Raw genomic sequence first — 26,921 nt, forward strand, 5'->3', positions numbered from 1 at the left:
TCAGGTTTCAGTTCGTCCCTCGCGTCTTCGCGCGGGAGGTGCCTGCTCCGAACAGACTTCCCTTGCACATATCTCGTCTTGCTAGCTATCGGCCGGTTTCTATGCCCCGCCTCCTCTAAAGTTAATATGCTTTTACACTAATTTCTCTCCTTCTCCCCAACACTTCTGCCTTAGAGCTACCGCGGTGACTTCAAGCAGAGACTGCCTGCGAGTCCTGGCGCAGCACGTGCAGTCATGAAATCCCATGAGGTGCCGCAGCAGAAGCGGTCCCAAACGCCCTTTCTCCCCCCGCAGCCACAAGGATCCCGTCTCCAAATGCCCCCTCCCCCCACAGCCGCAAGGATCCCGTCTCCCACCATGGTGCCTTGCTAAGATGAACTCCGGCTGCGCCACAAAACGTCCGTCGCCGCCACCGACCGACACCAACTGCCGACCGTTAACCGCCTCAAACCCCTCGCCTCAAGTGCTGGCTCTCCATTGGCCCTTACCCGCGTGGGCTACGCGGGAGCGAAGACCGTTGATTGGCCCCTCGCCTCAGCTTCTGACTTCCCATTGGCCATTACCCGCGCGGAGTGGGGGCGAGGGAAGTGCGTCCTGTCCTCTCGAGGCGGGAAAGTCCATCTGGGGTGCCGGGGGTTTGCTACGTAGGCTCTGAGTAAAAATGAAGTGGTACCACAGTGCTAAGCTGTTTTAATATGTAAACGTGATCTATACTGGTTACGATGATACAAAAGTACTACTTCCTGTAGTCTCTCCTGATAGTAAAAGGATACAGATCTGCTTTCCCAATGGGGATTTACTTGATAGAAATACAAAACTGGAGTGGTATCGTCATTACAGTGCCACTCCATGAGCAGTGAGCACACTTTCCATTCCCTGCTTTTGAGTAGGCAGATTCACTTTGGCACTTCTGGAATTTGTGTGACTAACTCCTCAAACCAGCTGAGGAAGGGGGAGGAGACAGGTGCCTTTTTCCTTACATGCTCAGAATGAAATATTACTGTCTGAGAATGTCAAAGTGCCAAATAAAGAAATTTATTGCTCTTGAAGTATAAGAATACTAGGGTATTCCAAAGAAATAGGTCAAAATATAACAACTTCACCCCTTTGAACATTAGTGTTATTTACAGGTTTTGTAAGACAACAAGAAGGAAACCCTTGTTGATTTTTCAGGATACCAGAAGATCAATGAGATATGGTCAGAACCTTTTTTAGAAGGTTGTTGTTTATCTTCCTGAAGAATACAGGATGGAAAAATTATTTGAAAATTGTTCAGTAATTATTTAGAGCTTAATTATTAACTGAGTATGACTTGAATTTCTTTACTTAAAATATAAAGTAATCTTAACTATAAATAGTGTCACGTCCACAGTATTGCTGCTACTTGAACAGCTGCCATATGAAAATTGCTTATTCCCATTAGGCATTGTGTTGAGGTACTTTTAAGTTGTAATTACCATTTTTCCAAGTAAGATTACTCTTCATATATTTTGAAATAATAGGTCAGAATTTTCTGTAGTATGGGGCAGCTTGTGTTTTTATGTATTGTAGGCTGTATCCTCATTGTGTATCAACTGTTCTGACTGCATTTTGATCAATTGAACTGTTTTGATGCATGAGAGCTCAGAGTGCTTCCTGTATGGAAATCTCTGGGTTTAAGTATGTTTCTATATTTGCAAATGATAAAACTCTTGAAGAACTGCGTGAGGCATTACTGAGTAAAATTAAATTGGTTCTGAGCTCTGGTTCAGATGAAGAACGCGCAGTTTGCTTGGAATCATTGACTCTTCCTGTGATAACACACTGTGCACATATGTTTTGTAAACTGTGTATTTTTTAAGTCCTCATAAATGAACAAGTTGGTTATTCTATGGTTAAAAGTTATCGTAATAGCTATTCGAAAGCAATGAACTGCTATCACCAGAAGGCCATCTGGCTATTGTTCTTTTAAATCATGGTGAAGAGTGCAAACAGTTATCAGCTGGCTTCTAAAAACTATTGGCCTGAAGTCAATCTATGGAGAGAGTAGCTGTCAAACTGAACAATGGTAAGGTCCATCAGTATTTTCAGAAGCTTGTTCTGTAGTTCTTACCTTACTTTTTCCTTCCTCCCGGGGTAAAAGTGTGCACCGTTGTATGCCTCCATATGGCTGGGTGCCTCTTCACTGCTTGTATTTGATGTGATGCACGTAGATATTATTGTGCTTAAAAGAGACCAAAGCTGTGTATTGGAAGTGGACTGTTGAATTAAAATCATGTCTACACTCCTTTTTCCAAGCTGATAAACTTTGACAGTGGGCCATCTTTATGGCCCTTCTCTGGGCTCTATCCAGAAAAAACTTGCGGATGAGTATACTTTAACTGCTCTTTTGAAAACCATAGTATTTATTTTTCTTGTGTGCTTCTTAGTTATACTTTTCCTTTTTGTTTGCCCTTTTCTTTCTAGGGCAATATAATGGCATGGTAGTCTCACCATCTGTATCCAGCGCTGCTGCACTTACTCTTGGGAATTGTTCTGCCTCCTCCTCAGCCAGAATAGAGCTGCAAATGTTAGCACAAACCTGGGTGGTGTTCTTTATTAGGAACAAGCAGGGATAGATTAGTCCCTGCTTGTGCATAGTCAGTCAGCCTAAGAAGACAGAGGTGGCAAGTGTGGTCTGTCTGGCTTCTGGACTGACATTGTTCCATTGCCACATACACAAAATTTTGATGCAGCTATCCCACTCTATAGAGTTCCTGAGAAATTTGAGGGAAACTAATGAAGGAAAGAGCACTTGCAGAGGCCTTTTTCCAGTGCAGAGGTTCTTGATGTGTCTGTAGCAGTCAGTGCCTCTACTGAACCTTCTGGTGCTTTTAACATGCAAGAAATAAACTGGGTTATGATGTGATGAAATTATCATCATTATATACTACTTGAATGTAAAGTCAAATTACTTACTATGTTTTGCGTAGAAAGGACCATGAAATCTCCAGAACTACTGCCTTTGTCCAACCCCATGTTATCTATAGATTGCCTTCATAGTAGTGAAGCCTGAACAGAGGTGGGTGTGCATTCTGCTCTTTTGAACTATCATAAGTTTATAAAACAGTGAGTGAATAAGCCTTTCTTACCTTCAGAATGATTCCTGATTTCAATCAATTGCCAAGGAGGTTTTTGCAGCTTTTAGCCAAAACTCTGACATGCATCTAAATCCCAGCGTTGCGGAATTCACTGTTTCCACATGATAGGTATTAGTCCTAGTACTGCATCTGAGCCGGGTCGTTTCTGTGCCTGAATGGCTACAATGCAAATCTCTCCTCGTAAAAAACGTGGGAAAGCACTTTAGGTATCACCTTGAAAACAAAGGAGACCAACAAACGGCATACCCTCTCCCCAAAGCAGCTCGGGTTCAAACACGATTCTTCCAGGCAAGATAATGCTTGCCATTATTAATACAAATGACAGCATTAAATCATCAGTGAGACATGAAATGTGAAGCTGCAAACACAAAACTGCTGAGTAAAAAGTTTGGCCTGTCATGGTATTACGAATTTGGCAATTGTTTTATCTTTCTAATGCTAACCTAAAAGCATTTACCGAGATTGGAAAAACTTCTTAGTACTTAACAGCTTGAGAGTTAACACTACCTTCATCTCAGTCTTCTGTTGAGACTAAATTCTCAGTCTCTGTTGAGACTAAATTTAGAGTTGCGCAAGTAAGTAAAGATCCTATGCAGAAGTAAGATCTCTACAGTAATCTAATGTCTTTGTGTATCAACTGCATTCTTATAAAAGCTTGCCAGATATGGATTCAAACATTTTTTCTTCTTCTAGCTGTTCATTGTGAGACATTTTTTGTCATTTTCATATGCTTTTACTGTTAGTCTTCAGTATCTGTGTTGGCATTGTTCAGCTGACTTTTGTGTTTTGTTTACAATTACAGTACTAAAGTGGATAAGGGATGCAGAAAGATGCGCGCTTTTTTTTTTAAAAAAAAAAAAAGTCTTTATGAGCACTGTTAGGATTTTTTTTTCCAGAAAACTTTTTTTCACATTTAATAGAATTAATTTATTTAGTCTTGTCACTGGAGGATTTTTGGTTTGCTGCCAAATCAGGAATGGCTCATTCATTCACTGCCAATCAGGAATGGCTCATTCATTCAGAACATTTGGAAAACTGTTATTTCAAATTTGTGTTAAGATTCTGTCTCTCAAAAGGATGCCTTTACTGCTGCAATAAATTAAAATATCAGATTATGACTGCCAGTCTCTTTAATTGACTAGTGACTCATTCCAGATTAGCAGCCCCCAGCATTCATGTGCTTTGTGAGGTCTGCTTTGTAGCCTCTCTAAAGATGCCTTGGTTCCGTGGCCAGATTTCTGTAATTTTAAAGGGTTGCTCCATTAGGCAGAAGTTTTTCACGTCTGTCATTTTTGCTTCACGAAGTTGTCCATTTGTACAGTGCACACAGTCTTCTGTTAAATTTTGTGAGTAGTCCTATGACAGTGCTATTGTATAAATTTTGCTTTACCTAGAATATACTTCAGAGAAAAAGGCTTTTGGTGTTAAATTATGTCTCATGTGTCTGTTGGGGAAAAAGAGAAGGTACCCCGTGTCTGGTCCTGACAAAGCATATTTCATCAGGCTGCTATTATTTCTGTGCAGGCTTTGAAGAAAAAGGGTAAAAGGTCATTCTTTGTTTGTAACTAAGAAAGATATTGTCTTTGAAAGATGGTTTATTTCTTTCATATTTTAAATAGTCTTACTCCCGTAGCCCAAATATATCCTTGCTCTAAAACTCTGAGCTATTTATTTCAATATAAATATGCTCAGAAAGAAGAACACTTCACTTTTAAGGAAGGCTGAGTATTTATAAAATGTGTAGTGTTCATGTCATGTTAATATTCTTGCAAATGAAATATTTTGACTGTCATGTCAGAAATGACAAAGTGTGTGACAAGAATGAATCCTTGAGGATTTTTTTACATGCACATCAATATAATAAATGCATAAAAGGTGCTTTGTAAAGGTGATATTTATCATTCACTATAAATAACTAGATTTAATATGTTTCTTTTAATGTTGTTTGGGCTTTTTCATAGCCAAACACCCTCTCTGTAGGAATGAGCTTCAAGTAGACAACTTGGTGGAATGGTCCCCTAGAGGAGGAAATAGGCTCCAGTAATGGAAAGAAGCCTGATCAGGAGTGGGTATCTAGCTCAAAGGTGCTATTGTGTTTTATTTAGCTTTCATTATTAGCTTTCATTATGGTTTTTGTAGAGCATACTCTATAACTGTGTAAATATACTGAACATATTATGCATATGGATAACGTACTTCAAGTTATTATTTAGAAGTCTGTCCAGCATGTCTAGCCAGCACAGAAGAAAATGGGTATCATACGACAAGCAAATTTTGCAGCAGGGAAACAAGACAAAAAGAATACCAGTTGTAATGTGATGCTGGTCATTGTTCAGTACGTAGATGTGTGTTAATTAAATAAAACTTCTGGTAAAGAGCTTTGCCTTTTGTTTCAGTTTCTGAAGATAGAGCAGATTTATAACCACTGAAACTTATTGGAATCTTAATTTACTTTTGGAAACAAAATCTAAATAAATCCTTCTTTCTTAAATCTTATTTAAACAATACATATTCTGCTCTAGAGGGGAAAACTAAATGGGCATATGTTCAATACAATGCTTATCAGAAAAAACATTGCGATATTGTTATTTTACTTGGTAGACTTGTTTCTCAAGGTCTGCCACATCATTTTTCTTTGCCTCACTCTCATTTGCTGCCAGAATTTGTATCTTCCTGCTCGTACTTTGACCTTTTTGTTTTGAGATTACTTTTCTGAAACATTAAGTTTTTAACTTTTTATGAAGAAATTGTTCTTTCACATGCTGGTTACAAATTTATTCCCTAAAAATCTTTTTGTGGGGACCTAAGAACTCATTTCAGGCATTATGATCTAGAATAAATCAAGATTTTAATTATTTTCTTTTTTTAGCTGGTGCAGTTACTTGCATTCTCTAGTTAGTTCTTTACCTCCTAATAGCTAAACCTTACTGAGAAAACTAACAGTGTTCTTCTGCCTCAAATCCTGTTCCTTGTTCCTTTTGTTCTCATGCTGGTTCCAAGAGAGCTTCTGGTGCCTCCGTATCCCCTGTCATACCTAGCCAAGGGTCTTGCATACCTTATTTGCCTCACTATTTGTGGGGGAAGCCTTTCTCGCTTCTTGAGTATTGCTATGGTAGAGCACTTGCCTTGGGGCCGTCCATTGCTTAAGCCTTATTTTCTGAAGTTCCAGTACTTTGTTCCTATTTTCCATATACCCTGGAGATAGGGGACTTGCAGACTTCTGACAATGTGAAGTGTGTCTGGAAAATGGGCTGGGAATCCTCTTTCCCAAAGCACTCTCAATCACCCTGTAGTTTGTGACCATTAAAAATGCTGAACCCTTAGTTTCCTATGGAAATTAAAAGAAAGCCTACCCACAGAATTCAAGATTAGTTAATTTAAAAGGTATTATTGAACAGTGATTTCTCTCAATTGATGTGAACTTTATCAAAGCCATCTGTAGGAATGGACTCCAGCCAAGTCAGAATAAGTTCATTTTGGATAAATGCTTTATTTGATTTTGGATAAACGCACTTATGCATGCTTCAGTAGAACTACGGAGGGATAGTCCAGCAGCTAAATGTCTGGTTGTTTCTCAGCTTACAACTTTCTTGTCACTGATAGAAAACCCCTTGAAGTAAGTAGAATTGATGTTATTTTCAATAAACGTGTTTTTATGGTGTTTTAGAAAGACCTCTTAAAGGAAACAGAATTTTAAATACACATTCCAAAGCAGAGGTTAGGCTTTTAATGTATTTATTTCCTGTTGTCACTGAAAATGGATTGTTAAATTGAACATTTTTACTTTCTCTTTAGAGAATTGGGGTTTGCCTTTACTCATTTGGATGGATCAGTGGCACAGAAAAAAAGAATGGAAGCAATTTGTTGTTTCCAAAGCAACCAAGCAGGGTCCTGAACTATAATGCTTTTGTCTGTGAAAGCGGGTGGAGTTGGATTAAATCTGACAGCAGCTTTCCGAGTGTTTTTAATGGGTCCCATGAGTAATGGGTTGTTCATAATGATATGGCTTAATCTAGGTGAAGCTTCTTTGGTGTTTTCCTAAGAGGCAGAAGGAAAGCCCATCTGAGAATGAATGACACTGACAAGTATCTGTTAAAAGGCAAATAGGACTTTTCTTCATTTTTTTCCCTAGCATCTTCTTGTTTCAACACTGTATTTTTGTGCTGTCCATTTATTTACTGTGAGTGGAAAGAATGCTAGTAGTACTACTAACAGAGTCGTAGTACTTCACTTTACAGTGTAGCATATGCTATCTGTTCCTTCTTCATACCTTTCTTTCTTCCTGATACTTTTGAATGAGGTTTCCTATTTGTTGTTTATGGACTTCAAAAGCCATTAAGTGGAATGTGAGGAACAGTATATATTTAATGTAGTGCTTGTCTGCTCTAGTCTCTTCTGTTATTGTTGAGAATTTATTTATAAATTAAGACATTCATCTGAGGTTACCTTTTGTGGTCATGGGAGACTAGTAATACCTAAATTTAGAAAGTTTTTCCTTTCATTAAAGCACTCAGAGATGCAAAATTATTTGTAAGGAATAAAAATGCAAATTACCTTTATTGATAGCAAAATGGTATTCTTAGCAAAATTGGTTCATGTGCTGTGTCACTGTACAACATCAAGCTTTTTCTATTCACTTCCTGCCTTCCCCCCGTTTACTCCTCTGCTGTAATGTCCAAGTTTTTTGGCAGTTGGAAACTGAAACAAATTCTGCACTTGAAAGAAACAAAATGATAGTTTAGCTTTGGACTTGGACATCTGTCACCACCAATAGTAAAGGAAAGGTACTAGCCTGGACATCAGGTCAGTGATATTGACAGTATGAAGACAAAAGCTATTTATTTAATACATGAAAGAAATTAAGTATGAGTAAGAGTATGGAGAAATTGCCATGAAAGAATTTTTTCGTGAATCACAATGCATCTTCAGAAATATTGTCTGTGTATGTACTGCATTGACCCGTTTAGTTGGAAGGGATCTACACTACCATAATGCCATCGAGTCTGACTGCTGCTTTTTTTTTTTTTTAACAATTCTCTGAATACTTGTAGAAACCACAAGAGAATTTTAATCTCTGAAAATAATGAATGAGGTATAATGAATTCATTGTATTGTGGCAAGCAGTTCTAAGAAAATAAGCTAAGCATTGTTAACACCGAGTCATCTACAGTTAATAGTTATACCTAACAACCCTGGGCCAAATATAATTGCAGCCTTTATACACCACTGAACAGCATCTTCTCATCCTGCTGGTAGCCATCCTGTGAGGGTAACCATCCCAAGGGGCAGTGGTTGACTATATGTATTTGATGGAGGAGCAGTGGGCCCACGTGACCCTTTACTACTTGAATAATCAGTGCCGAATGAGATTCAGTCATGCATTAGCATTCCTTGAAGTGCACTAGCAGCGATAATAGGATTTAAGAAGCAGAAATACCAGTGGAGCAACCAGTTTTTCAAATTCTGTGGATTTATTGTAGAACTGTAGCTTGGAGGTCTGCATTCCTTCTCTGAGAGGTGTAATACCACAGTGCAAGGGAGGAATATTTATCCAACCATAGATTACTTTCTCCCTCTGCCCCCCCCGCCCCCCACCCCATTAAAATTTTTTTGTTTAAATACAATCATAGATGCAGAATTCTCACCTTTAGGAAGAAATACAAACCTTTAATGTGAGAGTATCACAAGTATACAGATGTTTCTCTACGGCTTAGGCTTTTTAATATTTTCCAATGTAAAATACAGTATCCTTTGTATGAGATACTGCAGAAATCATAGAAGTACTGCAATTCACTTTTCCTGTGCTGGACTGATGAGAGAAGAGTGAAAGTAGTACACTTCAGTCTTTCTTGACTACAGCAAAAGTAGAATGGAATACACTTCTGTATGTTTGGGCTACATCTTTCCTCCAGACACCATGTTGTTCTCATACAGTGAGATTAATATTAGAACAGTTTGCCATATATAGCTTGCCAGGAATGTTCATCTTGCAGTGACAAATACATAATTTGTTGCTCTTTTGCTTACTACCATAGATTGGAGAAACAAGACTTGTTTGGCTTTTATCTTGCTGCTTGATGTCTCTGAGTGTGTGTAGGCATCAGAGGTTCTTAGAATCTAAAATGAGTCCTTAGAAGAATTCTTAGACAACTTGCAGTATGTGGGTGACATGACAAGGAGAGCCCACTGCACGAGACTTATCAGAGACAGGACATTATTACAGTTTATGTAGACTTAAGTATCTATTCTCTGAGAACTAGTAGGACTGTACCTCTAGATAGATAAAACATGCTGGAAAAATGCAGAGCACAAACTTGGCATTTTATAGATCCTTATATTTAATGTTACATCCAAAGTATAAGTAGTAACAGCTACACTATCGATTTGCATGCAGCAAAGTTTCTTGTTTACCTAACATGGTGATTATTGTGTATACTAATGAAAGCATACGTGGGCTTTCTTAACAGTTCAGTTTACTGTTAAGTAACTGCCTGTGTCCAGCTGATTTCGATTTTGCCATCAGGTACGGAGGCAGTTAGTATTATGCAGTGTTTGTTTCAGAATTAAAATAACAGGATTGTTTTGATGTCTCCTAGATTCCTGACAAACTCTGTTTTTAAAGCATTTACCTGAAGTTCCTGCTTGTTATGAATATATAACCCGAAGTTCTCAAAGCTATCTTTATAGCAGGATACTTAAAGAGTAAGACATTAGTTTGGAAGTAATTAATCTGCAAGCAACATTTGTTCAAGAGGTGATGGTACAATATCTGCTTTGTGATTCCGTGTGCACTATTACTATGTTTTGAAGGGAGGTTATTTAACTTGTTCATTGTTGCTACTAATAGCTTGGAACCCCACTGCAGAAGACCAGTGTTTTGACAGGTGTTGCAGGCTGGGTCAGAAGCCTAATGCTGTTATTACTAAGGGGAGTTGAAAGATGATCCCAACCAGTTTTCTGGTTATGAATAAATAATTATTTTCCAAGAAGCTTTACTGTATTTTAAAAATAGTGCCATCACAGTCTCACCAGTAAAAATAAATTGTGGAGTGACTGTTGAAGTGTGGTTTGGATTTTAATACTAGAAATTAAATGTCTCTGTTGAGCCATTTGGAATGACTCAAATGGGGTAGCACAGCTGTTGGTTAGCCTGGCTATTACAGCTCATTATCCTGGAGATATGTAGAACACTTTTGTTATTGTCGTAGCAACTTGTTTAGCTGTGTAAGTGCAGCTAGCCTGCCTCATTAATATTCATCACAGAAATTGAAGACAGGTTCTCTTCTAATAAAAGTAGCAAAGAAGAGATAGAAATCCTTCCAATAAATGTTTAAAACACAAAAAGCACAAAAAAAATTAAAATACCAAATCTTTTTGTCCAACTGCTTTACATCCCTTTTCTTCGTGTTTACAAAGTAATAGCTAAATAATGTAACTGTACTTAGGCTACTCAGCTCCCTAGCATTTTTTTTCCAAAACACCTAAATTTCTCATCCTAAACTTTTATTTAGAGAAAGATAACATCTTCATTTCAGTGTTTTGGGATTTAACGAAATTAAGGCTGTGATTGATTTATACCTTGAGCCTGTGTTATTTTGCATAAACATATTTAATATTTTGGATAATACTTCTCTTCAAGTTACGCGTCCCAAAAAAATATTTTTTCAGTTTTGCTGTCTTTGTGTTCAAAATATAAATGCCTCAAATAAGTGATAAAAAACTAATTTGCTCCTAAATGTTAATTTAGAAGCACACAAACTCCTGAAATTTTTCCAGTGTTCATTTCTTCAAAAGGCTGCTTGTTAGTACAATGCGTAACAACACAAAAAAACCCCACAAAACCAAAATGCGTATTCCTGCATTCTAACTTGCACGTATTTAATCTCATTTTAGAGGTGACAAGGTAGTAAAAGGTAAATAATGTGTCTTCTCCTTCAGACAAAACCCTCTATAAATGAATTAGTTTCATGTTTCTATCTTAGTATTGCCTGATAAACAAACAGATCATCTGGACTGATTGTTTCAGAAAAGGTGGTCAGTGACACTTTGTAAGGAATTCTTATTTTTGCAGGCTATGTCCAAAGATGGAATTTAATTCAAAATTTTAAAGTATTTTTACTATTTCTGAATAGTACACAGGTGCAGGAGGGAGTTCCTCTGTTGATTACTCCCCAGGAATTAGTAAAAAGGAAGTACTTAAATTTGCGAAACATTTTCTTTTAATGTTTTACTTAACAGAACTCCAATGATTTTGTAAAAGTAAAGGTTTTTTTGATAAAATACTATAATCATAGGCATGTATTGACAGCATGCTATCTAGCAATTTCAGTAGACACTTTGAACAATAAGACTGTGCTATATGCAAAGTAGACTCTAATCCACTCATGTGTCAGTGAATGAGTTAGTCCTTGTAAAATAAATTAAAACAAACAAATTATTTTATAGCTGCCAGCTTTCTAACAGTTTTCCTGTACTGCTTTTCCTCTTGTAGTGGAAAAATGGCATGTTTTTCACTGCCATACATATGTCTTAATGGAATGCTGATCTGCATGCTGCTTGATTTACGGAGGAAGAATTTGGTAAACTACACTTGTTCATGTCCCACTGAGTAAAAAACAGCACTGAAGAATCTCAGTTGAGTATTAGTTGAATATTCTTGTCTGTTCCTTTCTTTCCATTTGATTGTGGTCTTCTGATATGTGTTCACCTAACATCCTGCTCCCTTCACTATGATGCTCAGGTTTTGAACTGGAGGCAGAGATTGCTATATTTAGGTCCTGTCTAGATTTGGGAAGTGTACTTGGCAGCAGAGAAATGGAGTCTGCAAAGCTTGTAAAGCCTTTCACCTCTTATGTCTGAGAATATCAGCCTGCTGATTATAAGATGAATTGCAAACATAAGTAATGGAAAAGGATTGAGAAATAGAGGGAAGATGTCTACTATTTGGAGAAAGTGAGCTAATGAAAGGAGTGAGAAAGGAATTAAAAACAAGCCAACTAACAAACTGATGCAGTTTTTGGAGAGCCAGCACCTTAGCTATGGAGAGAGGCATACTTTAAGTCTGTTAGAGAAAGAATTACAAGGACACGAACGATGGAAGACAGCATGAACCCCAGTATCTGATTGTCACTGGAAAGTTGAAAAAGAACAAGAAAACAGAGCTAAACCTGACTGAAGTTGGGTTTTGAGTGGGGTTTTTTTGGGTTGGTTTTTTTTTTTTTTGTTTGGGTTTTTTTTTTGTTTGTTTGTTTGGTTTTTTTTGCATAGAGTTTATGTGAGTTAAACTTTTTTTGCGTTTTTCTGGTTCAGATTTTGATATTAAACGATAAGCTGGAAAAATAATTTGCAATTACAAAGGACAGATTTGGGGTTTTTTTGTTATTTCCATTTTACAAGTAAAAATTTCACAGGCAAGAGAACCATTTCTACAACTAGTCAAGCTGCATCATTACTTGTGTGAAAATATGGTGATACTTTGCAAAATGGCTTAGTATGATTATGAAAACAACTGAAAGCAGTTACTAGTATTTTTTTGTCTATTAGATGATGATTTCCATGTTCCAAAGCCATATAAAACTTACTGAAGGTAATACTACACTGCATGGTCTCTCCTAAGAAAGCCATTAATGTATCTGAGAGAAAAGAGGTAAAAGCTGAGCACAGAAAAGTCCTGTCTGATTTGATGGAGCTGTTCAGTAAGTCGGGTGGTTAAACACCTTGGTGTTCTGGCTGTTTGGCCTTTTTTTTTCTGCTTTTCATGATCTGTAAGTAGTCTTTGGCTTTTGGCATTCTCTTTCGTGGAGTTTGAACAGCATGTTCTAGAAGTTAGCTTTTGGAATTATTTTTAATTCCAAATATTGAGTTAGTAGTCTATCATTCTGGTTTTGGTTGGGTTTTGTTTGTTTGGGGGTTTTTGGTTTTGTTTTTTGTTTCTTTCCCCCCACCCCCCATACATAAAATAAAGATGTATATGGAAAAAATGCTTCTTAAGCTTTTAAGGGTTGCTGAGCTGTCACCATTTAAGGAACACCTTAGATTACAGGCTTCATAAAGGCAAATGAAGTTCCAATATTTGAGTTGCAATCTCAGCAGCGCTGTGATTCTTCTGAATAATGATGTTTAGAGTATAGTGCTGCTTTGAGTACCTTCAGATTAGAGTAGAAAACTGCCTGATGTATCAAGTGATGCTATTGCAAGGAATAAAAAGGGATCTCTGTTTTTCTGCAAAAGCTGCCTGCAGCAATTGTGAAGGAAATAGTTGCAAATAATGACATAAAAGGTCATTTTATTGAAAATAAGCTGCATAGAATTTGGTATAGATGTCATACCTTTTGCTTTCCTGAGGCTGTGATCATATATACTTGATCATAGTATGAGTTACAGAGGCTACGACAGAATGATTTTCACAGGTTATCTTTCTTCACTAACTGTATTTGTTAACCAAAAACATGCCGGTTTTCATCTTATTCAGCATCTCTCCTTATCTTATTGTATTAACGTAACAAAACTTACATGCTAAACCAAATTTTCAGGCAGGTAATAAGTATCATACTTTTATATTTGGTTCTCTCCAACTAAGCTTAAAAAGAAGTAACGTGCCTATTCTCAAGTATGAATACAGACAAGGGGAAGAAAATTTAGACTGTTTAGCTTAAAGAGAGTATTTTACCATTTTCCATAGAGTATTCTGTGAGTATGCAGAACTCTCCAATATTTGTTTGATAAAGTATACTTTTGTCATTACAGACTGTAACTAGTAATCCCTCCTGCTTTCACACAACTTCAAATTTATCTGTTAAAAAAAAAAAAAAAACAAACAAAAAACAAAAACACAGCAAAAGAAAAACCCATACAGGAAAGGGCTAGTTACAACTAGGAGATACTATGTTCTTTTAAGTAGCTACAAGCTACTCTGGTTTGGACCTCATCTTCTAGCATTTTTCCTAAATGGTGACCAACTAAATCTTAGAGCAATTAAGCAGTGAAAACAGTTAAAACAGACTAACCCTTATACTCATATTATGTCTTCTGCTTTACCAGCAAATGGTGATAGCTTGTTGATTGTTTATTTTATCTCTAGGCTAAAGGTTTAGCACCATCACTAGATTCCAGCCAAAATCCTCCTTTATTAGGAAATAATGAAGTAATATTTTCTTAGTGTTTCTGGATTAGTGCAGGGTATAGCTGTCAAAGAACACTAGTTTTGTTCTGTTTAGACTTTTGGCTGAAGGACAGATCTACACCTTAGTACAGATAACAGCCAATCTCTGTCATCAGCACGCTTTATTTTTACTGCTTTTCCATGTGTTTCGGAATACATGTAGCCTGAGTGTGGCAAAAAAAGCACTTTCTTTTACTCTCTTTACACATGGAAAGAGTAGTTTTCCTTATCAGCGTAGGTGCAGTTAAGTTACTTAAGCAGCTATGTAATCCCTCTTTGCCAAAGTAGGATCACTGTTGTGTTTAAGACTAAGCTCACCATACAGGGCTCACATTAGGGATGATGTTTCTTTAGTCATTTGAAAGAAAGATATCTTCTTCCCAAACTTCAAGTTACTAATGCAAGCAGCTTCAGCAGGCACTTCCTCCAGTGCCCTGTCCTCTATTTATGGCAAGCTAATAAAGGGATTGGCCCTAAACAGCTCCCTGGCAAATTACTAAGTACTTCTAAATAATTACGAACTAAAAGCTGGACATTTTCTAATGAGAGCTTGAGTAGCATTAGCAAAGCTTAAGGGTTATTTATACCTGTTAAATATTTTAGTTAGACTACTTTGGAGCTCCCTTTTTCTTAATTGCTCAAGAGTTTAGGGAAGACAGAAATGCATGACAACTTTTTATTTTTGTATCAAGTGCAACATTGCAAGGAACAGATAAAACTCAGTTTACTAGTCCCATAGTATACAGAACTGAAAAACGCATTCTGCCATGCTGCAGGCACTGTGCGTAAGAACCTGGTCAAAATTTCAGTGCAATTGTGACTGGAAGAGCAAAGCAGTGCTATTACTGTTACAACTGTATGTATCCCAGTGTCATTAATACATTTATGGTAAAGCAGAATGGCTACCACTCCAGTGTATGAGCAATCCCATGAATTAGATTTTACATCTAGAACAGCAAGCAAAGGAATCAATGCTAATCACCTTAATGAGGTGAGGTAACAAACCCAGTTTAAAGAATATGTTGAGCCAATTGATCAAAACAGAAGAAATTTTAAGCTGAAAATACCTGGTTTTATCTAGTAGGGAGAATTGGAAATTGGGCAGTAATAGGTGGCCCAAGGATTCTGCTTCCTAGCTTTTGCTCAGTCTTCATCTGTAGCACTGCAGAGGCCTTCAGCCAAGAAGTTTTTCCTCAAGCTACTAGCAAGTGTAACTGACCACCATCTATACCTTTCTAGCTGTTAGTTCTGGAACAAGTCCTTGCATCACCACTGTTTGAGACAGGCATTTCTACTGCAGGTAGGTATCAAGTTTCTTCTTGATGTTGTCAAAGGAATCCACTCCCATATAGTCAGCTTGGCCCTGTTCCCACCGCTCCTTGCGTTCTTCTGAAGATTCAGTTGGTAATAGTGGTGATACTGATACGTGGGACACTGCCTCTGTAACTTCTGCCTAAAAGGAAAAGCAGAGTAAAAATATACAAGTACTTTGTACAGCTAAAGCAAGCAACAGGCCATAAAATGGGACAAGAAAGTAGCTGCTATCATGCACAGTAGCAAGCAGTGCCAATGGGAAGGGATTGTGCAGCTTTCCTAGCAAAATAACAAAGCAGAGTTACAGAAGTTAGCAGGGGAGAAAAAAAAGAAAAAAGTAAAGTTTAAGTTCTTCATACCTCTCTACAGAAGCCACAAGAGAAAGCCAGAGTATAGACCAAGCCCGATAGCTGCAAATAGTTTGTTAGAAAGATGCAAGATTACCAAGAGAAGCACATCTTAAGAGATCAGTAACTTTGGTCTTAGAAAGGCTGAGAACTTAAACTGGCCCATGCACTAAGCTAAGACTAAGAAGTCTGCAGTCAGATGCAGGCTACTAAATTCTGTGAATGAGAACTAGAGTTAGAAGCGTTACTTCGGTTTTAAAAAGTATTGGCATTCATCACTGCCTGTTTATGTTAAGTATTGATTCTCTAGTTATCTTAGGCTTACCTAAATATGATTCACCATGCAAGATGTGTATGTACATATTTGCATGAACACTGAGAGTTAGGCCCTTCTCTGTATGCATTAAAGAAATTAGTACATCGGAGAAGTTACTACAGTACAATATCTGGTGCAACATTAGCTACCTACAGAGTTTGTTTTAGGCAAGCATACAGCTATGTCCAAGACCTGTCTAGCATGCTTCTCTTTTGTGGTATTATTTATTCCAAGCTTAAAAGGACAAAACTAAAATACCCTGCGTATCCCACAAACTAAACAACACCCATGCTTTGAGATGGACAGAGGGAAGGGAAATTGATGCAATGGTAAATAACCTGTCATCCATACTTAGGCATGGATGTACAAGATTATTAGAGCACGTACCATGTTTGCCCCTGTAGTAATTTCTTTAACAATTCCGTGCTGTTCTAGTAATGGTAAAACATCAGCTATGTAGGTATCCCACCACATGTTGAGGAATTCTGGGTGAACTATTTTTGGGTCGTCCATATTGCCTTTTATGCTTTTTGTTCTGGAGTCATATGTATAGTTCCATGGCTTTGTGCTTCCCAGGAAATGCACGACCTTAGTATTTGCACCAAACCTGTTGGACAGAAAAATTTTAGAAGCCAGTTTGTACATGTGTCTAGAAAATGAGTTTTGACTGGCAGACATAATTTCTTCTAACCTGCTATTTCTTATTTGTCCAGAAAACAGAAATATGAATATATTTAGGAGGCTAAATGCTAAATGATTGAACTGCCAATGCCTATTGGGACTGAAAGCATTGCGATACAACAGAAACAATGCAAACTGAATTCTACATTACACTAGTCAGAATACAGCCAAAACCTAGCGGTCTGGGCTATTTAAATACTTACAGACAACTCAAGCCTTTAGGGTGATGTCCATAGCTCAGGAGAGAGCAGTCTCAAGCAGCCGTTGCAATCGGAACTGGTTTTAAAAGTGAAAAAGATTCTACTCCAAAGTCAGCAAGCCAGAGAGTTAAGCATTACAAGTATTATATGGAGAAGGGTCAGTGTTAACAGTTAAACCTTTCAGTTTATAGCCCTGTAGAAATGGATCATTGGCTGGCTCTGCTGCAAGAAGACCGTGTCCCTGCAAAATAATAACTTTGTGTAACCAAGGCATTTCAGAAGACTCCTGATCTTGGTGCAGCAGGGTCTTGCTAGACTTAGCCCTTACTTAACCCTTATTTCCTAAATAATCTTAGGGCAGCCATGCATGGATTTGGTGGTGGGTTGGTTTGTTTTTTTTTTCTTTTTGAAACCATTTAAACTCCATTTTCAATATGGACTTCCAGCTTTGTCCCAACTGTTATCAATATGTTCTTTGGTATTAGAAGTATAGCCAAGATGCACCTCTTCTCAAGTAAAGAACTTGACACTGAAAGACACAACATTCATTTCATTCTCCTACAGTTCCAGAACTAGGTTTCAGCTTGATTCAGTTTTGTGAACAAGCAATACCAGTCTCTCTACTACCAGTGACTATCTCACCTAGTTCAGTTTGTATCACATTAGGCTTTCTTCTCAACATAATATGATGAAATGGAGAGTAATGTCAAAGTAGCTTGTCTAACATTTTATTAATCAGATGCAGATCATTTTGAGTGGGACTCAGGCACTAAAGAGTTTTACATATGGAGACAATACAGGGGTGTTTCAAAAGCCATAGAATATTCAAACTGAGTATGCTTGTGGGTGGGGGTGTGGGTTTCATACTATTTTAAGGTTCTTGACTGTATTTCAATGTTCATGTTCAATGTTTTGAATATAACTGATCTTATTGCAGAATGAAGACTTACGTGTGTGTGAAAGGCCAAGTATTTGCATTAACTCCGTGCTAAAAAGTGTCTTCAAGAGGTCAGTTACAGGGCTTTAACTTTAAACCCCAAAAGTAAAGACTGAGCAGAAGGGAACTACCTTAGTTTTATTAGCTGTCACAGTACTAAGCAACCTGAGTTTTCTTCATCTGAGGCTGCTGCTGTTCTGAAGAAACTTATGGTTCAAAAATCAAGGGTATTTAAGCTAGAGAATAGAATGCGTAAGAAGTATCATGTGACACTTGTTACAAATGGAGAAGTATACTCTTGGTATCTTGTCCACTTACGGTCAGAACAACAGATGCCAAGCTTCTACAATGTTTTCAGTATCTGCCTTCTAGATACTTTCTGGATCTGCAATATTTGATTTTGACATTTAAACTCAACTGTTAGGAAGCTTTATGTCCACACTGGCCTCAGCAACTAATCTGTCTTTCCCCATCTCCCAGAAAAGTCCTTCATCAATGTTTTGAAGTTAGAGAGCATTTGTCATGAATTGGCATTTTCCTTTGGGAAAAGGATTACTGAGACTGCTGTGAAATCTAGTCTCGCTGTACAAAGCTGCAAAAAACTTAGCTATTGCTGTCAGTAGGTTTAAATTTCACTATATTCCAACCACTGATTATCAGGAGTGTAAGCTGCTGATCTAACCAAGGGAACTTGTTCCACCTATTGAACAGGGAATTTTACTTGCAAGGGCTGCACTGTCAGCATTCTACTTTTGAAGGTCTGGTGAATTCAGTTAAGCAGCTGATTCAATTAGTTGAAGGGAATTTTTGTCAGGAGCTCCCAGATCCAATTAGTCTTCCATGGCAACAAAGTAATTTGTAAAATTAAGGTCATGTGACTAACAGCCAGCCATGGAAAGAGGACATACTTTACAATAGATGTTAGTTTATCGAATGCTATCCAGCTACTTAGTCATTCTGAGGCTTGCTTATATTTCTTTAAATAAGTGTTCCACTTTTAGCATGACAAGATTCCAAATAGTATTCTGATCACAAGACATAGTTTGATCTTGAGCCAGCAAGCCCTGCTTATGCTAGCTGCTGCTTTAGACACTAGTAACCTGATGTCATTCAGAGATCAGATTGTTTTTATGCAATTGGCACTTTCCCTTCCCCCTTGCCCCCAACTTCTGCAGCTCATAATAGATAAAGAGTTTCTGTGTAACACTTCAGCTTTCCTTCTTTCCCCCGCCCCCTTCCTCCTGGGTTATTGTAACACTTTGAGTAACCCTGCCTCTGACCTACAGTTTACTGACATGCCAAACTAATGCTGCTAGCTAGGGAGGATACAGTCTTCATCACAGAGGAAATACGCAATGAAATGTGCTTGGCTGTAGTCTTTGTTCCATCTTGCTGTTACTTAAGGAACTGACAGAGGTCTCAAAAGACTGTTAGGGGAGAATTCTAGCTTGCTACAAGTCTTTGTTCACCACACTTACTTGAATGGTAGAGGTTGATTACATGAAACTGTAACTCTTGGCTGTTACATACCCTAAGTAATTTGAGTGAGAAAAGGGGAAGTTATCTAAGTGGGAAGGATACCACCAGGGACATGCTGAAGTTCAGCTCAAGCTGATTAAAGAGCCGACTGCCATTGGTTAGAACTGTACTACACTGTATCCTATACCGGAGGAGTGGTTCTTCCTTTTGCAAGTGACCTGTCAAATGTGCTTACTCTAAATCAACTTCAGTGTTATCACTAGGGATGAGTGGTTCAAGCTACAGGTACAGCTGTCTCTCTGCATTTATCTTGAGATGATTCATTTGACTTACATCAATTCAACCTTTTTTTTTAAGAGAAGAAATTATTATATATTGTATATATATATTATTATATATATTCCTTCTAGAATATATATATATATTATATATATTCCTTCTATAAAACCTGTGTAAGCTCACATCGTGCCTGTTCATTCTGTTACAAGAAATTACTTTATGTAAGCTCTGAAAGTCTTCTCGAAGTTTTCAACTTACGCTTTAAATGCTGGAAGGTAGGAATATACAGAAGTGCTGCTCAAATTATAAATAAACGGTAGATGTTTACTCATGTCTGTTGTTGCCCAGCTGCTGAAGAAGGTGTTTAATAACCCCTGATCTGCACCTAAAAGAGAAAGCATTAATAGGCTACAAGCAACAGACAGCTGTTTGAGGATCTTTTTCAATCACTTCACTAAGTAAGAGTTGGTAATGCAGTTACCATGTCCAGTAGAAGTCTGGCACAGAGCACTAAAGTTCTACTTCTGAACAACCCCGCAAACCCTGCAGCCTTTGAATATTCCAAAAATGCGGAGAACAAAATAGTATATATGGGGTTACTTTTAACTGCTGCTCACAAACTCTGCCATTCGGTTTCTTTTACAGCTTAAATTCAATCTGGATAAGGCAGCAAAAAAACCCCACAATAAAACAGTACAACTGAGCACTGTTCAGCTTCAGGAAAGCTGTAGCTCAGAAGATCAAATGGCAACAATCAGTTTTATTACTTATGCTTACAGATGCATCATCTCACTGCAGGAGCTAGGGTATCAGCAGCCTGTTAGGCCTGCAGTCCCAGATGCATCTACCTCCACACTGATCTGGTAAGAAAAGCATATTTAATCTTGGTGACAACTCTAGTAAAACTCCATCAAATCCCTTAACAGACAATAGGCGTTCCTAGTTCTGTAGTAAAAAGCTCCTGACTGACCGTTAAATGAGGATAATCTGTGTTCAGAGGGGTCACCTCAGCTTGCAAGTAGAGGTTGTTACAAGGTTAAGTGAGTCTGAAGTTGTTTGGTATCTCAGTAGTAGATTAGCTAAAAAAATAAATAAGTATAGCCTACAGGCCAGAGCAGACTAGTTTATAAGCAGTGATCGAGAAGAAAAAACCTATTTATTTATATCCATTCATTCTTTATTGCAATGAATATGATTAGTCTTTAAATGGAAATAATTCCTCTTCTCAAGGAGATTGAAGGGAGTCCTCCAGCTTTCACTTGCTGTACTCTTTCACCTATAACTGCATTCACAAGTAACATTACTAAAGAGTAGGTAAATGGATAGCTTAGGGTATTAGTAGACAACATTTCATTTTAATCTTTCCTTTTCTCAAGCACTCAGTCTCTGCTGACTCAGGAAAAGGTTTTTATTGGCCTATGATTCGATTTAGGGCAGTATTAAGGCTTATACCATCAGTGCTGTTTGAGCACAATTTGCTTTTTGCAACCGCAGTATCTAGACGCTGGGCATAAACTTAGATGTACAAGCAGTACACTGACAAATATAAATTCTAGGTATCCTGTTACAGCTGTCAGCATACATGCAGATTGCAGAGTGAGAAACTGCCTGGAGATTCAGTCTGGTAATTTCAAACCTCTGACTTGCCTCTCAACACATAAAGGAAGGAAAGCACTTTTGAAGAAGTTGTGTCCATCATAAGAAAACCGAAGGGGCAGCAACTTTGTATTGAACTTACCCTACAGGACTTCCTCTCCCTCAGGTTGTACATACTTGGCTTTTTTTTTTCAGATTGCATTCATTTGTGCCAAAGCAGACAATGAAAGCAGCATCTAGCTGTCCTAATTCAGACTTCAACAACAGACTTCAGTAGTCTGGTTATATAAACAGGATCTCAGACACAAGGTGAAAAATCAGGCAGTATTCATACTAACTACGTATTTACAGATGCATATGAAGGTACAATACAGCAACACAGTACAAGCAACTATTTTGGATCCCAGGCTAAAGAGCCAGAGGATTGTTTAAGCAATAGCAACATTCTTAAGGTAGCAGTACTACCAGATTTCTTCTAAAACCAAACTTTTCTTTCCCATCCACTACTCTTAGATGGTATCTAGAGTAGTTGCATGACGTGTTCTTTATTATACAGAAAGGTGAAGTTTAGACAGAGTAGATGTCTACATAAGTAGCCATCATTCTGCCATTTCTGGAAAACAGCACTACATAGGAGGCACCCATCTGCTGTTACATGCAAGAAATATTCTGGAAGGTCTTCCATTCCCCTAGTTACTACTACTGCAGACAAGGTACTTGCAGTTTGACTTCAACTACACACAGTTTGGTAGCTTGTTAAGTTTGCATCCCTATGTCCTATTAAAAGCAGTGACCCTTCACAGGTTTCTCTTACTAAGTTTCCTAGAAACTTTTATTACTCTCTAGGTCAATTTAATTTTCAATCCCCTTTCTCCCTACCAAGTTCCTGAGCTCGGCAGTAGCTTATATGGACAGTCTAGGTCTCCATGGTCTCGTTACTCAGATCACTGCTACCATTTAATAAAAACTAGGTAAATTTTGAAGCTGAAGTAAAAATTGCAGTTCTAGAAATTTGATACTTAAACAATTAACCCACTATTTTTGCTGTAAAGTGCTGCAACAATTGCTTTGCATTTAGAACACAGAGGAAGTTTCACCATTGCACGGCTTTAGCTTTCAAGTCAGCATATTGTAGAAGCAGTTCTACTCTTTTAAAGGACAGGGGCCTTCAACCTAGAAGATCTGGTCTGCTAGCAGTCAAGCACAAAGCTCAAAGGAGACAACCACCAACTCTCAGATGTTCCCAAAGCTACAGATCAGTCAGTTTGCACAAAGATGTGCGCTTGGGGCTTTTTTTTTTTGTTGGTTGCTTTTTGGAGGGGTTGGATGGTACTTTTTGGGGTCAGGGGGAGAGGGGTGGCTTTCTGTTCATTTGTTTTTGGTGTTTGTGGGAGGTTTTGTTTGTTTGAATGCAACAATTCAGAATTATGCTATAGATTTTGCCATAGCTGGTGATCAATTTGTACCCAATATGTGAGAGCATGCACAAAGCTACCAACTGCTACCTTGTCAGGAGCAAGGTACACACCTTCATTACATGGCAGTACTCATTTTCATGGCATAGCATTGAGCATGCAACTGTGACTAATATTCTTTAGAAGGCCACACACAAGAGTCCCTACTGTAACAAGGATTATTCTGCAGACTAGGAGTGACATCTGGAAATTTTACTTTTTACAAAGTACAGAGAGGTAAGTCAACAGGCTAGCTCATTACCTGCTATCTGAGAGTTCCATCTTATGGTCTTATTTACATAGTTTTCCATAGTTTTTTAAGTTAGATTTTGTTTTGTACCACAGTAGTTACATAACAGAATTAAGTGTCAGGAGACAATGATACTCAGAAGCCTTTAACAATAGCAGTCTCCAAGTAACATATGCTTTTACTGCAGTGGTAACAGATTTAGTAGACTTAGAGGACGGCAGAACTTGGCTTCTCAAGCTTAAACCTGGTACAGTGGCTGATCCCAAGTGACTTATAGCGGGAAGCAGCCACAGCTACATGCACTTGATATTGGGAAACAGACAGTCACCACCCTATAATGACAGGAAGCCATCACATAGCATACAAAGAGATAGTTGTATCTTCAAATGTTTGATTCTCTGAAGCTGTGCTTAAGTTGATCAGTGCTATTTTTTTGTAGCTGCTCGAGTTAGTATAGGACATCCAAGCCTTGAGTGTTAGGAATGTCTGAAGCATAGTACCAGAGTTTCATTTCTTGTTATATGATTTCTTGTTATATGATTCTACACTCTTAATGCTTACAGCTGTTAATTTGGAGGCCAAACTCAGCTTTTATTTCACGAAGCCTGAAAAAAGTAGTTTTACTACATATTGTAACGATAGCCTCTTTTTCTGAGAAGGACACAATTTTTGTGTAGTTACACTGAGAATTCTATCATACAGAGTCCCCATGAGATGTATGTAGTTACTGAGCCATCCCAACTACTGTCACCATTTTGGTCTAACTTACATTGAAATACAAATTAATACATACCATCAAAGCTGCCTTTCTCTGTGGCAAACTGTAACAGCTGACTGTATGTTTCAATGGAAGGTCGGTAAACAAAAACTCCTGAATTAAAACAGTCGGGCCAGCCTGGATCTGGTGCTGCAGACAGCTCTTCTCTCTCAAAAAGCTCATCTATATTTGACAAAACCTAATTGTAAAGGGGTTAAAACAATGTTTTTAGGTTAGGAATTGCAGTATCACATTTTAATGGATTTTGGCATCAACCTTAAGACGTGAAAGAAAGCTCTTGTATCAGTGCTCATCTTATGGAAGACGATACTTTACAGAAATAGTCCCCACAGACTTCATTACAGTTAATTTAGATTAAAAGGCACACACATTCTTACTGTTACTAGTCCATCTAGTAAAAGGCTTCTATTACCCCTACTCTTAAAAAAAAACCAACCCACAGAAAAAAAATCCAACAACTCTGATATTAGGTCTTTAAGAGGTACCATGAGACACAGCCACTTACCATTGTGTCTGCATCCATGAAAACACATTTTGAAAACTGTGTCAGTTCCCAGCAGTGAAGCTTTGTTAGTGTGATGCCCAACTCAGGTCTTTTCATTAATGCCAGGTGTGCTGAATCCCCACTATCCAAGACATTTACCAATATGACTTCATCAAAGACTCTTTCCAGCACTCTCCTGGGGAAGAGTCAATTGGCAAGATTTAGTTCTAGTGTTACTCCAACAACAGACCACATGACAGATTCTGTAAAGAGAAGTGGAATAACAGGGAACCTGGCAACATTTCTTTTTGAAAAGAAGTAAGAGTTGACTGCATATGTTGGAATGCACAAGTGCACCTGTCTGCCTCAAAGTTTCTAGATTGTAATGTGCACATTCTGGGGACCAGAGGAGTTTCTTGGGCTTATTTTTTTCTTGCACAAACAGAGTTTTAGTCGGCATTGCCATCAAATCCAGTAAGTCATAGCTATGTAGTACAAACTTTCCACAAAGGTTGTTTTTTTTTTTTTTCATCCAGACTTTGATTTCTGGCAACTTAACAGTCTACTCTGAGCAGGCAATTAAGAAATGGGAAGCTGTTAGACTACCTTTAGTAGGACAGTAGCTGAATCCTAAACAGCTGAAACACAGTTTTATGCAATACTTACACTGTTCTAGATTTGTGACATCTGGGACATTTGAAACATCTGACTAGACCCAGCTGCTAGAACTTTCTTTATCCCATAAAGTCTTTTCAAGACTGACTTAGTCATGGCTGTGGGTACAGAAATGTTTTGAACCGGTACCATGTTCACTAAAGAGTGATGAACTTTCAGGCAGTGTAGTGAAATTTTGTGGCAGATATCCAACCTTTGCTTTACCATCAATAGAGCATTACCATTAGTTCAAGAGACTAAGGCGTTCACACTGCTTAAAACAGGAAATGTCTGTAAAGTCTTACTATTCTAGAGTGTTTCTTGAATGCTCAGCAATTACCAGTACAATTTGAGCCACAGAGCTTGTAAATGAATTTTAGGACTCTGCCTTGCGAGGCAGTCTTTATATTGACAGCTTGGTGTGGACAGTGCTTCTGAACTTAAGGCATACTTTGTTAGTGGAGACAGGGCAAGAAATGCAAGTTCCAGTTACACCACTAGGTATCACTGGTCTAAGGGCATAGTACTAGCTGGCTCGCACTAGCACATAAGGACATTTAGGATTCATCTTAAAAGAGCACACTCACCTAATAGGCTTGAATGGATGTTCCTATATGCAACATCTTAGTATTGGTAAGACCATTTAGCTGCCAGGAGACTCCAGGGAGAGTCACTCCATTTTTTTATTGAGTCACCTCTCATTTGTCTCTATATATTGGTAACTCTTTTCAGAAGAACTTCCCCTTGTAGAGAATCTTGACCTATCATCTGTAGTTCCCAGAGTTATTAACTGTTTTGTTGTTTGTCTTTTTTACCCTCTTACATGTGGAAAGAGAAGCCAGTCCACTCCACAGTGAGACTATTCTAAGGAGGCTGTAGGAAGCAGTTGCCTGTTAATTTCATTTGTTGTACTGTGGTGACCTTGTTAGATGCCTCTGTTGAGCTGCTGATTTGACATACTTGGCGCTACTTTAGTTCTGCTCGCTTTCTTCTCCCATGATAAAATTTGAGGTGTCTGCTAGATTTCAAGAGAGCTTGTGTTATATTATCTCAATCAGGAATATTTCTGCAAAACAAATAAATACCAATCCCCTGCTCCCACCTCCACCTACATACACACAGCACTAACAAATGCACAGGCAATATCACATTGTTGGAGAATTCTAAGTAGGACTATAATAGAGCAAAGACCCAGCTGAAATATCAGTATCAAGTCACGGTTTAGAGCTCTAACTACAGACTATTTGTTTAACTCATCATAGGGAAGAAAGAAAAAAAAACACGCTAAAACATAACAAACAGTTTCATTTTTTAAGAACTTGCAGAACTCCAGATAGTATAGATAAGTTGAATGCTGCTGAAATTAGCTGTTTAGCTTCCAGAGTTTTTAAAGGTTACTATTAAGGAATTTAACTTCCATTTTTCAAACTGCACATCTTGAAGTATGTAAGTTACCTTACCTCATAAGATCTGAGACCTGAGGAGTTATGAGTGCAGTCAGCTTCCTTGTTGTTCTGTACTGTTGCAAGGATGAACCAAGTACCAGTGCTCCTTTCACATAGGAGTCATTTGTGGCTAAAGTCACAAAGGACTGGTCTGGAAGAAATGAACTTGGTCAAGTTAGCATGATCCACTACTTTATTCTGGGAGAGATACATTAGAAACCTAGTATTGTTAGGTAGTCATGCTGTGAGACCTCTAAGATGCGGCCTTAAATTCTGTGTAGAGGGCCTTCCTATGTGACTGAAGGACGCAGATTACTTGCATAGCTATATTTGCTATTGGTAACCTGACACATGGCAAAATGCAGTAAAATGACCCACAAAATCAAGACTGTTGCAAGAGAACGCCAGTTCAAATTTCTCCACAGGT

General features: G+C 38.1%; 2 protein-coding genes across 2 annotated transcripts in view; both read right to left on the bottom strand.

Annotated features, from left to right (window-relative positions):
• The window catches only part of LOC103615703 (tubulin alpha-3 chain), a 3,983-nt gene extending 3,504 nt beyond the window's left edge, over window positions 1-479 (bottom strand). Inside the window, exon 1 of the mRNA XM_008633778.2 lies at window positions 357-479. Within this exon, the coding sequence (XP_008632000.1) occupies window positions 357-359 (3 nt within the window). The 5' untranslated portion in view covers window positions 360-479. The remainder of the gene's footprint in view (window positions 1-356) is intronic.
• An 8,286-nt stretch (window positions 480-8,765) lies between these two features.
• GYG1 (glycogenin 1) lies at window positions 8,766-26,642 on the bottom strand. The gene is made up of 7 exons (XM_017734401.1): window positions 26,510-26,642; window positions 24,417-24,591; window positions 23,927-24,089; window positions 20,092-20,218; window positions 16,645-16,864; window positions 15,954-16,004; window positions 8,766-15,733 (listed from the first exon to the last, which is right to left on the bottom strand). Exons 1-7 carry the CDS (start codon window positions 26,512-26,514, stop codon window positions 15,572-15,574), a joined length of 903 nt encoding a protein of 300 aa, XP_017589890.1. The 5' UTR covers window positions 26,515-26,642; the 3' UTR covers window positions 8,766-15,571.
• Between the last annotated feature and the right edge of the window lie 279 nt (window positions 26,643-26,921).

Source organism: Corvus brachyrhynchos, unplaced genomic scaffold, assembly GCF_000691975.1.
Source record: "Corvus brachyrhynchos isolate BGI_N302 unplaced genomic scaffold, ASM69197v1 scaffold544, whole genome shotgun sequence".
Classification (NCBI taxonomy): Eukaryota; Metazoa; Chordata; class Aves; order Passeriformes; family Corvidae; genus Corvus; species Corvus brachyrhynchos.